Here is a 13,230-nt window from a genome sequence, read left to right on the forward strand (position 1 = left end):
ACAGTTTTTTCGTATTTACTGTACAACAGGTCACCTGACGTATGTAAAAGTCACATGATCAGTCTTTAACGATGACGCGGTAAATAAACTCATAAAAGACAAAAGTATCACGGGAATACTGTATTCTAAACAACAAAGAAATGCCACATTTTATCAAGACCTTGAAGCAGATATGAGGGAGAAACACCAGAAACATCTGATACGTGCCGCTCACTAATATAAGGGACTTTCCTTGCCTACGTTTCCTTCCATTAAAAATAATGTCTAGTGCGGTGATTGTGATATACGTAAACCTACCAACATCCGTTGCCATGATTTTTGGAATGACTTCTCATGAGAGGAAAAAATTACATTTTAGTCGTATAACATCGGTTAATGGAAACGATGTCCAAAAGACAAAAAAAGAAGAGGAAGAAGATAAAAAAAAATTACATATTGACATTATATTTTATAATTTTAAAATATATTTTCTATAATATAGAAAAATATAAATAAAATTGCAACAAAAAATTTAATAATAATAAATGAATTAATTTGACAAATGGAAAATAACTATTAATATGCAAAATAAAACATTTTTAAATTAAAGTTGCTTCTGTGTTTTTCATGTTGTATATGTTATCTCATATACTAAATCTTCACCAGCAGTGACAACCTCAAACGTCTGCTTCACCCTTAACTGTTCAGAATATATTTCAGTTCTGTAAAAACAGTATTATTTTAGTATTGCTCTATATTAGATCACTAAATGCTCAGACGGTTGTGTTCTGTTACACTGACTGGGAGAAAAGAATTGAAAAAGTAAATAAGTTGCATGTCGAAGAGAACACTAATTATCATAATGCAAAGAAGTTACTGTAACATTTCGTTAAATCCTAGAAATATTTTACAGTGCACTTTTAGAAAATAAACTTTCTTAATCTTACAACACATTTCTCACTAGTTTATTTAACTTGTTTACTAACAATGACATACACGATTAGTATGAAAAGCTTGGATTTTAAAACTGATATCATGTAGGCTACATTATGTGTAGAAATTATGTGTGAATATCCCCAAACTGTATTAAAGTAAAAAATGATTGATAAAAATGTATTTCGAATGAAAATAAATATCAAATAGGCTACTTTGGGAATCTTGTTCACCATATTTATTGTCATATACAAGTAACAGACCTTAAATTACAAATACAAATTTAAATTTTCCATTGGCGGGTGTGGCAAAAGGTTAGTTTTAGGCCCTTTTAGGTTACTTTGATGTCATACACAGATCAGTCTACACATCACCACTTCAAGTCGAACAAAAATTTGTTTGAATATATTCTCCTTTTAGATTTAAAACTGTTACAAAACAGTGATTAGTAATGGTTATGATGTGTAGTGTGCGTCTCATTCACAGGCTGTAAATATAATATCAGAGTTTTAAAATCATAGCTTTTTAAAAGAGATCAATACATCATCACGGTTGTTTAAACCAATGAGCATCAAGCTGTGTCGTCTGCAAGTCGTTTCCATCATGCTTTTGATCAGCGCAGTCGGTGGAGAGCAACTGACTGCAGAATCCGACACGGCCGCCTCGCCGTCGCCAGAGTTTTTTGACACACCTCAGCATGACATCAGAGCAAGTCGGACTACAGTGGGACACATTAGGCTTGTTCGTCTTCATGCTGCACAGACCGATAGGTGATTGACTTGAAGCAGTGTATGCTGGTTAGAAATTTTGTCTGACTTGAAACAGCGCAGACGCCACATCACTGTGAAGTACGACATCAAAGTACTCTTGCGATTCGAGAGCAGACGGCTGACTCAGCCGTCAGATGTGAGTGTTCCCAGTGTACAATCTGTATGTTTATAACAGTAAAATCTCTTTTCATGTTGTCGCGATATATTGCAGAATGAACAAAAAGGGTGGCTGACCGCACACTGATCCACTCAAGACTGAAAAAGTCTACAAAAACATTTTTTTATTTTATAAATTGCATCGTGCAAAAAGTGCAAAGTGCATGCGAGTTAAAAACAAACAGACACCAGCAAGCAAACGTTTCATTCACCCTTTTTAAGCAGGTCAGCAATTAAGGACAATCAGCTGAATACAATTATCTCAGATAAACCTTAATTATCACAAGTAGAATTCCAAGCAAGTTCCATCTTGCACACATATAGCAGAATATTTCAGATATACAGCTATACAGATATCAGCTACAGGATGATACAACATTATATATTGTTATATATTGTAATTTGTAATATCGTGATATATTGTGTCATGTTTATCAAAATATAACTGATAAAAAATGTAGATCCCACTTCATTGTCAAATAGTATATCAGGCTTATATTTTTTTTCGCCACTAGGGATCGCTAACCTCTTACAATAACAAAGGCGTAGATTGATGATGCAGTAAACGAGCGTGGATGGAACTTGTCGTCATGCCGATGGATCTAACGTTAAGCATGTTTAAGGGGAAATAATGTTTATGGATGAGTGAAAACATTGATGTTTTTAACGTGGCTGTGGTATAAAGCAGGGCGCGATTGCTAATGAGAGACATCAGCGCCACACGCGAGTCCCGTGGATATAAAGGAATAAGGACATTTTCTACCGAATTATCAGCAAGTGCTGAATTACTACTCACACAGATCAGTTTATTAGACGAATGAAGCTTGTGAGGTAACGCACCGCTGTTTCACTTGGTCAATACATGGATTTCTCGGCGACGTCATCACTGCTTGCGCACACAACCAGGAGGCAAAAAAGACCCGCGGTCTTCGTACCAGAGTAAAGGGTATAGGCTAGTAGCATAGTGGTGGGGTTGTCGCTAAGTCAAAATGCCAAGGAGTTGTTGCGTATGTAACCAAGGCCCTTATGGACATACACCCAGGCCTTTGACTAGGGTGCACATCTGACCTCAACACGCAAAAATCCGGTGCAGCATCAAAGTATTTGACGAGCTGCACATGACCACATAGCACATAGTTGTATGCATCAAGGGATTTGTACGCTCTAATCATTTCTCTTGTATACACACTTGGTGTCTGAATAAGATAATGCTATTTTGCAAGTTCTCCCACTTGGAAATCATGGAGGGGTCTGAAATTGTCATCGTAGGTGCATGTCCACTGTGAGAGACATAATCTAAAAAAATCCAGAAATCACAATATATGATTTTTTAACTATTTATTTGTATGATACAGCTGCAAATAAGTATTTGAACACCTGTCTATCAGCTAGAATTCTGACCCTCAAAGACCTGTTAGTCTGCCTTTAAAATGTCCACCTCCACTCCATTTATTATCCTAAATTAGATGCACCTGTTTGAGGTCGTTAGCTGCATAAAGACACCTGTCCACCCCATACAATCAGTAAGAATCCAACTACTAACATGGCCAAGACCAAAGAGCTGTCCAAAGACACTAGAGACAAAATTGTACACCTCCACAAGGCTGGAAAGGGCTACGGGGAAATTGCCAAGCAGCTTGGTGAAAAAAGGTCCACTGTTGGAGCAATCATTAGAAAATGGAAGAAGCTAAACATGACTGTCAATCTCCCTCGGACTGGGGCTCCATGCAAGATCTCACCTCGTGGGGTCTCAATGATCCTAAGAAAGGTGAGAAATCAGCCCAGAACTACACGGGAGGAGCTGGTCAATGACCTGAAAAGAGCTGGGACCACCGTTTCCAAGGTTACTGTTGGTAATACACTAAGACGTCATGGTTTGAAATCATGCATGGCACGGAAGGTTCCCCTGCTTAAACCAGCACATGTCAAGGCCCGTCTTAAGTTTGCCAATGACCATTTGGATGATCCAGAGGAGTCATGGGAGAAAGTCACGTGGTCAGATGAGACCAAAATAGAACTTTTTGGTCATAATTCCACTAAACGTGTTTGGAGGAAGAAGAATGATGAGTACCATCCCAAGAACACCATCCCTACTGTGAAGCATGGGGGTGGTAGCATCATGCTTTGGGGGTGTTTTTCTGCACATGGGACAGGGCGACTGCACTGTATTAAGGAGAGGATGACCGGGGCCATGTATTGCGAGATTTTGGGGAACAACCTCCTTCCCTCAGTTAGAGCATTGAAGATGGGTCGAGGCTGGGTCTTCCAACATGACAGTGACCCGAAGCACACAGCCGGGATAATCAAGGAGTGGCTCTGTAAGAAGCATATCAAGGTTCTGGCGTGGCCTAGCCAGTCTCCAGACCTAAACCCAATAGAGAATCTTTGGAGGGAGCTCAAACTCCGTGTTTCTCAGCGACAGCCCAGAAACCTGACTGATCTAGAGAAGATCTGTGTGGAGGAGTGGGCCAAAATCCCTCCTGCAGTGTGTGCAAACCTGGTGAAAAACTACAGGAAACGTTTGACCTCTGTAATTGCAAACAAAGGCTACTGTACCAAATATTAACATTGATTTTCTCAGGTGTTCAAATACTTATTTGCAGCTGTATCATACAAATAAATAGTTAAAAAATCATACATTGTGATTTCTGGATTTTTTTTTTTAGATTATGTCTCTCACAGTGGACATGCACCTACGATGACAATTGCAGACCCCTCCATGATTTCTAAGTGGGAGAACTTGCAAAATAGCAGGGTGTTCAAATACTTATTTTCCTCACTGTATCAGGCCATACAATTGCATGGCCACTTCTTGTCATCCACAATCCAAAGATCGTCATGTATTGCGTAGGGATCCGGCAAGATCTCACCATTGCTGAGAGTAAGTTTTTTTAATATAATCGCCACGGTCGGAGGTACTAAGGCTTCCCACATAATCCATCGTCAAATCTTTGATTTACAGTAAAGTAAGTTATATGTGTGCAGTCATGAAATGTTGCAGGTCGTAAAGTAACGTAAACAAGGTTAACTTATATAAAAGCAAATTCGGGCTCTATAGATGCTGCACTGCTAACATTGGCTATTACATTACTAACTAGTCTAACATGATAATTCATACATGCATCACAGTATGTCCGGATTTTGATTCGTGAACAGTTGGACGTTTTACATAATGTTATATTAATATGAAACACAAACAAACAGATCCAACTCTGAAATAGCAGTTTATTATTGAGTCAACGTGAAATTACAAACAATGCGAAATCAACGTTAATTATAATGTTCTTTTACAGAACTCAGCATAACAGATAGAGTTTTTTTGCCTCCTGGATGCACGCGCATCCGGTATTGTTTGTATACAAGAAACCTGATACATATCATACTAAATTGCACATTTGAGTGTGTTGAAAGTTATGATGTTATTCTATGTGTTAGTTTGTTGGCTATGAGACTAGCAGTAAGCTAGATCAACATTAGAATAACATTCTGATCATATTCTAACATTTCATCATCTATATAACATTGATTTGTTTTATATAGCCTACATTTGCTCACCTGTCTAATAAAGCACATGCAAGAGCGGCATCCCTGTCAAGCTGAAGTTAGTCACGGACGTGCCACGCTGATATTGATCCTTGGTTTAGGTTTCCTTTTTTCCCAAAGTCTGCTTGCCATGATCGCAGTTGTCCACATCTGTTGCTAGGGTTACTATGGCAGTACAAGCAGAAACCAGGGATAACGCGGATATGCCATTGACAAGGGAAGGGCACTTTTTGAAAATTGTGAATTTCTCTGAATTTACAAATTCTTGGAAACATTTAAGATAATGTAAGTACACAATTGAAAGAAATATATAACACTGTGCAAGTGGTTTTTGGATATTTTGATACAAAATTCTTACATATTGTACCTTTAAGCAGTACATAAAGTACTGAATGAAAATGTCTCTGAAACATCTGTGTATTTGACAAATATTGCATCTATTTCACTTCAGCTGTGATAAAGTAGCCTACTGTATGCATCGCAAACAGCGCGAGCGTCTACGGGAAGCATAAAGTGTCCGACTTCACTTTCCTCCAGCTCCTCCTCGCATGCACGCGCAAATCTCTCCATCTCGCTCTTCAAGCCACGTCACAGGAAAGAAATTCTGATGGTGTCGTCGGACCTGTTTTAAATACCCAAAGGTGATTAAAAAACTTGCGAGACTTGACTGTCTCAGTGTTTTTACTTTCTGTGTCTCGACAAAAGCATAAAAAAACCTGCAATCAGTGGAGAAGAAGAGAGACACTTTCAAAGGGGATTTTTGAGAAGTTTATTTCCAAATAGCCAGCATAGTTTGTGTGATTTTCCTTCATGTTTACTTTTCTTCCGGGAAAGTGAAGTCTCGTTTGAAAAAAAAATCGTGAAAATGGATTCACTATCTGCAAAGGAAATGTCTTGTGCAATTTGCTGTGAAATCTTCAAGGCTCCTGTTCTTCTGTCGTGTAGTCACAGTTTCTGTAAAGAGTGTCTTCAACAGTTCTGGAGAAGCAAGAACACTAGGGAGTGTCCTCTCTGCAGGAGAAGGTCGTCACGAGATGATCCTCCGTGTAATCTTGTGTTAAGAAACTTGTGCGAGTCCTTCCTGAAGGGGAGAAATGAGAGTTCATCATCAGGGTCTGAGGAGGTCTGCAGTTTACACAGCGAGAAACTCAAACTCTTCTGTCTGGAGGACAAACAGCCTGTGTGTTTAGTGTGCAGAGATTCACAGAAACATGTCAAGCACACATTCAGACCCATCAGTGAAGTGGTTTCATCTTATAAGGTAGGACAAATGTCTCTTGTTTCATATCACTAAATAGTCACAGATATCATCACATTCATACACTCAGTATTTCTCTCTGCCACTTTGGTCATATCACTATACTCTTTTTATATTATTTTATATTTTGTTCAATTCTAGGAGGAGCTGAGGTTCTTACAAGAGAAACTTAAACACAGGGAGAAAATGAAAGGGGAGTGTGTGAAAACAATTCAACACATAAAGGTGAGGATACAGAATCACGCAGGTAGGGTCTAAAATTTAATGTAACCGATTCCAGTTTATTATGATTACATTTCTTTAAAGTCAACTTAACAGGTTAATCCTTGTGAAAAATGAGTACACATATTTTTTATTTAGTAGCATACAAAAAAGAAAATGCATAAGTGCAAACTAATATTTACTTAACATGACATTTATTGCAGATAATGAAATGCTATTATAAGACCCACTTAAGTCGGACTTAAAGGGATAGTTCACCCAAAAAGGATAATTCTGTCATTAAAGCTACACTGTGTAGGATTTTCTCCCGTCTAGCAGTGAAATTGTATATGACTACCAACTGAATATTACTTTCTAGCCCCTCCCATTCCGAGGGCGTTTTAACTCCTACAGTGGCCGTATTATTTCAAATCTGCCGGCAGTCGTGAGTAATGTCCCCCTCGCATTCGTCACGGTGCCACTGAGTGTCAAAACGCGAAAGGCGAAGCTTGAATTTCCAGGTATGTCCCTCTTTGGCTAATGTATTTTCAAGATGGAGGCGCAACATGGCTGCCGCCATTCGAGCGACTCGCTCGTATGTATTCTAAATGGCAGATTCTACACTTACGAGAATACTTAATTAGTTGGTTTTAGTGATTACACATTAATGAGAACGTATGAGTGGTTTTTGCTAAAAATCAACTTAAAATATTACACAGTGTAGCTTTAATAATAGAACAAATATAAACCAAAGAAATATTTTCAATATTTTATGACCATATTTGCAAAAAAAAAGTGAAAATATAAATTCTAAAAATATGAAATATGGCTCTTACATGTACTTTAAAGTAAACTTTTAATTTCACTATAACAAAGTGTACTTTTTAGAATTGTAACGTTACTTAAGTGTGTTAAGAAACAGTTATGACAGTGTACTCTGTTGAAGTGCACTTATTTAATTATTATTATATTATCTGCTAGTAAAGGTTTTTTTTTTATATTCTTTTGCGATGTGAAGTACACTACAATTGCACATTCAGTACAATTAAGCACACTCATTTTTCACAAGAAGTTTTTCACTAGTCATAAATGATGTGTGTTCATTCACATAATTGAACTCTGGAATGTTTTAAATAGTTGATTATGCTTATTTAATGCAATCTTTATTAACTTGGTTATTTAATTAAATTGTTGTGGCATAACAACATAAATATGTAAGAAAAGAGCATTACAAATCAAATGTATTATTATTAATAAAGTGAATGTTATTTAATTTCAGTCTCAAGCTGAGCACACAGAGCGTCAGATTAAACTGGAGTTTGAGAAGCTTCATCAGTTCCTCGGAGATGAAGAAGAAATCGCAATCACTGCACTGAGGGAGGAAAAGGAGCGGAAGAACCAGAAGATGAAGGAGAAGCTTGAGGAGATGAACAGACACATCTCAGCTCTTTCACACACAATCCAAGACATGGAGGAGATGATGAATGCCAGCGAAGTCTTGTTTCTAAAGGTCTCATTTCTGATAATTGATTAATTGATTGATCACAACCTATCATTTTAGGAGATAATAAATTGTCTGTTTATTCTGCAGAACTTTCCAGTCACAATGGAAAGGTGAGTGATCTACTGGTTTCTCTTGTTTCTGATCCAAAGTCACTGTAGTTCTGACTCCTAAATGTGGTTCCAGAGTCCAGAGCTCGCAGCCGGATCCACACATGGCTTCTGGAGCTTTGATTCATGTGGCGCGTTACTTGGGCAACCTGCCGTTCAGAGTCTGGAAGAAGGCGCAAGGCATTGTCCAAAACAGTGAGTCTTCTTTAGAAAAGTGATTCTCAAATAGTTTGACTGCAAGGGTGTCCAAGACAGTATTCAAAGGCGAAGAACGCTAGAGTTCTGAAAGCTTGGGTCTTTTTGCTCACCAAGGCTCTTTGAATTGAATCTTGAATAGAAAGTTCAAAATAACAGCCTTTATTTGCAATATAAATATTTTGTAACATGTAATTTTGAAGTTTTTGTAACTTTGTAAATGTCTTTACTGTCACTTTTGTTTAGTTTAAAGGGGTGGTTGAATATGATTTCACTTTTCTAACTTTAGTTAGTGTGTAATGTTGCTGTTTGAGCATAAACAACCTCTGCAAAGTTACAATGCTCAAAGTTCAAAGCAAAGGGAGATATTTGCTTTTAAAGAAATCGCTTTTTAAGGACTACAACAAACGGCTGGTAGGGACTACAGGACATTCCTCCTGGGTTAGTGACATCACAAACCCTAATATTTACATAAACCCCGCCCCCGGAACACGATTTATAGATGATCAAGACAGAATATGCTAATCAATGACTAGAAGATAACTACACATAAGCTACATAAATTCATCACCTAACCATTCAGAAATGTCCTGTTGCTTCTACGTGTTGTCACTTCTTCTTAAGTCTCTCCATCTTTCTGACTGTTTGAACATAAAAGGCTAAAAGAGTTTGAAATCTCCAGTGCATGTGTGTGTGAGGTAAAAGGACACAAACTCTTGAAGCTCCGCCCCCTGTGCCAGGAGCAGCAGCTCATTTGCATTTAAAGGGACAGACACAAAAACGGTGCGTTTTGGCTCATCCTCAAAAAGTGAAATTTTTAACATGCTATATAAAAATATCTGTGGGGTATTTTGAGCTAAACTTCACATACACACTCTGGGGACATCAGAGACTTATTTTACATCTTTTGAAAAGGGCATTACCACCCCTTTAATGTATCCTTGCTAAAGAAAGGTATTTCTTTAAAAAAATCGTACTGACTTTTGAACGATAGTGTTCTCAACTTTATACATAAACAAGGAAATAAGGAGTGGCAATATATATTAAAATAATTACATTTCATAATTGCCGATATTTAAGGAACTGTGATTACATGATAAGGTTTGTCTTGAATTAACAAATAGCTATTTCTGCCTAATAAAATAGTTTAGAGCGTGATATAACTATGAAATTAATATTCATTATAGAAATTTCCATGACTTTACGATGTCTGGAAATCACACTTTTAAAATCCCCTCATATACAGTATCCAGGCTTTCGAAGACCAAGGGAACAAATTGAAATAAGAAAAATGTATTGATTGTTAGCTGTCTTTTTAAAGTTTGTTTTATTTTTAATCATTTTTAGCTATTTTTCGGCCCCTTGGACATTTGCTGAGGGTACCGGCGCTGGTTGAGAACCACTGCGCTGTTGCACATACAGCTTAAATGACAGATGGGTGAATGTTAAATTCCCACTGTGGTGAAAATCAATTTTTTAATATGTCTATGTAGTGTTTTTTATATGCTTTGAGACAAACCATGTGTAAATTCATAAGTCAACACCATTGCTGAGTATTTTCTCCTTAAAACCTGCAATGAATCAAACACAGTCTCAAAAACGCGGTTTGAAATCGCTGGTGTTTCTGACGTCACAAACTACCTTGTAACCAATCACGTCAATGTGTGATCGTCAACGAGTGGATCTCTGAGCTGGTGTGAGTGAGTGGAGGCGGGGCTAATTTGCATATTCATAGAACCACATATATTAAATGAGGCAAGGGTGTAGAGTTACATTCAAGCTATTTTAAGGTATGAAGAATTTTTTTTTCAAGGAAAAAAATGTAATATGTAATTTTGGTGATCAAAGAGTTTTAAGGGATAAAAGTACTGACTACAGGGGGACTTTAAAGATTTAGTCATAATGTGTGGAATAACCAGATGACCTACAACACCAAAATGAGCTGTAAACAAGAGAACAACTTTGGCATACATTGAAATTTAGTTACATTTTTATAGCAGATCTCTACCGTTTTTATCATGGGATGCAAAAAATTAAATTTCTTAAGGCCCGGGTATACTTCATTTTTTGCATTCTACTTTGCGCGAGCATTTCAAAGTTTACTCCGTTGGCTGTGAGTGCGGAAAGACACGTTTGGCGCATTCACACTATCTAGTGGACATTGTTTTCAAGCGCTCAAGTCAAGCCCAAAGCATAGGGGTGAATTAAGGGTGATTGGGACAATTTTGAATTTCCGCCTTGTGTAAGGTTTCTTGACATGAATTAAAAACATCAGCCCAACACATACCCTTTTATGTAAACTGATCCAAAATACCGTTTTCGGTAACATTTGGGTGATTGGGACAGCACATCTTATCATTGATTTAGGCCAGTGTAAGCAATGCATATTTTACACTATTTAGTTCATACTTTGGTATAATTTCATATGCAAGATTTCCTTTTTCTGTTTGTGTTTATTTCTGTTCAACTTTGTTTCTAAATGTTTCTAAATTCATCCACAATCCATTTGGATGAAAGGTTGGATGGCCCCAGTAACGTGGCAGTGTTTCAGAGTGTTCATAATCCATCTTAATTTGTGTACAGTTCACTCTCGCTCATATGGAGATCAGAATAAAAGCAGCTGTTGATTGTGTCTCATCAGCTCCTGTGGTTCTGGATCCAAATACAGCTCATCCGGATCTCCTCTTGTCTGATGATCTGACCAGTCTGAGATGCAGTTTGGACAGTCAAACGCTTCCTGATAATCCAGAGAGATTTGACGAGCATTCCTGCGTTCTGGGTTCAGAGGGGTTTGACTCGGGGACGCACTGCTGGGACGTGGAGGTTAAAGAGAGCTCGTCCTGGGCTCTGGGAGTAACTGCGGCATCGAGCCAGAGGAAGGGATGTGATTTCTTTGACACTGGTGTGTGGAGTGTGCAGTACAGACTGTTTGAAGAGTCTGGTTTTCCTGTGGAACAGAAGCTCGAGCGGGTGAGAGTTCAGCTGGACTATGACAGAGGAACGGTGTCATTCTCTGATCTTGTAACTAACACACATCTATACACGTTCACAACCAGCTTCACTGAGACTGTCTTTCCATTCTTCTATAGCTTTTCCCATCTGAGGATCTTACAGGTGAATTGTTTGTAAAAGTTATTGCTGTACATCCACAGGTGGCAAAAATAAGACTGGTTTAGTAACGTTCCCATTAAGTTGCGAAAACGTTATTTCTGAGTGATCTTATCGTTCAAAAAGTCTTTTTATTGCATGTTTTAAAAACGTGTTTTTTCTTGGTTTCGGCGAACATTAAGGAAACATTACATTTAACATTTGGCAAACATTATGGGAATGTAACTTTCTCTGAACATTCTGAAACAAGTGCTGATATTAAAAAATGTTGGATGGAGTGTTGGAAATGTATGAACACACAGACAAGTGGAGTGAAACAAACATTAAAATGTTCCAGTTTAGAGGTGGAAAGAGACTGTAGGGTTTTCTCAGGATTCAGTTCAATAATGATCTTCATGATTTGATATATGCTTGATTCGATATAAAAACACTTAAATGACACAGTATGATAGAAAATTGTTTATATATATATATATATATACACTCACCTAAAGGATTATTAGGAACACCATACTAATTCTCTGTTTGACCCCCTTTCGCCTTCAGAACTGCCTTAATTCTACGTGGCATTGATTCAACAAGGTGCTGAAAGCATTCTTTAGAAATGTTGGCCCATATTTATAGGATAGCATCTTGCAGTTGATGGAGATTTGTGGGATGCACATCCAGGGCACGAAGCTCCCGTTCCACCACATCCCAAAGATGCTCTATTGGGTTGAGATCTGGTGACTGTGGGGGCCATTTTAGTACAGTGAACTCATTGTCATGTTCAAGAAACCAATTTGAAATGATTCGAGCTTTGTGACATGGTGCCTTATCCTGCTGGAAGTAGCCATCAGAGGATGGGTACATGGTGGTCATAAAGGGATGGACATGGTCAGAAACAAATGCTCAGGTAGGCCGTGGCATTTAAACGATGCCCAATTGGCACTAAGGGGCCTAAAGTGTGCCAAGAAAACATCCCCCACACCATTACACCACCACCACCAGCCTGCACAGTGGTAACAAGGCATGATGGATCCATGTTCTCATTCTGTTTACGCCAAATTCTGACTCTACCATCTGAATGTCTCAACAGAAATCGAGACTCATCAGACCAGGCAACATTTTTCCAGTCTTAAACTGTCCAATTTTGGTGAGCTCGTGCAAATTGTAGCCTCTTTTTCCTATTTGTAGTGGAGATGAGTGGTACCCGGTGGGGTCTTCTGCTGTTGTAGCCCATCCGCCTCAAGGTTGTGCGTGTTGTGGCTTCACAAATGCTTTGCTGCATACCTCGGTTGTAACGAGTGGTTATTTCAGTCAAAGTTGCTCTTCTATCAGCTTGAATCAGTCGGCCCATTCTCCTCTGATCTCTAGCATCAACAAGGCATTTTCGCCCACAGGACTGCCGCATACTGGATGTTTTTCCCTTTTCACACCATTCTTTGTAAACCCTAGAAATGGTTGTGCGTGAAAATCCCAGTAACTGAGCAGATT

At 38.3% G+C, this 13,230-nt stretch overlaps 1 protein-coding gene across 1 annotated transcript; it reads left to right on the forward strand.

The window, feature by feature from the left end:
• Positions 1 to 6,024: 6,024 nt before the first annotated feature.
• trim35-39 (tripartite motif containing 35-39) lies at positions 6,025 to 12,102 on the forward strand. The gene is made up of 6 exons (XM_084427754.1): positions 6,025 to 6,642; positions 6,781 to 6,864; positions 8,120 to 8,350; positions 8,432 to 8,454; positions 8,528 to 8,646; positions 11,288 to 12,102. The coding sequence occupies exons 1-6, from the start codon at positions 6,247 to 6,249 to the stop codon at positions 11,773 to 11,775; spliced, it is 1,341 nt and encodes a 446-aa protein (XP_084283880.1). The 5' UTR covers positions 6,025 to 6,246; the 3' UTR covers positions 11,776 to 12,102.
• The last annotated feature ends 1,128 nt before the right edge of the window (positions 12,103 to 13,230 follow it).

The sequence above is a fragment of the Rutilus rutilus genome (genome assembly GCF_951802725.1).
Source record: "Rutilus rutilus genome assembly, chromosome: 13".
NCBI classification, from domain to species: Eukaryota; Metazoa; Chordata; class Actinopteri; order Cypriniformes; family Leuciscidae; genus Rutilus; species Rutilus rutilus.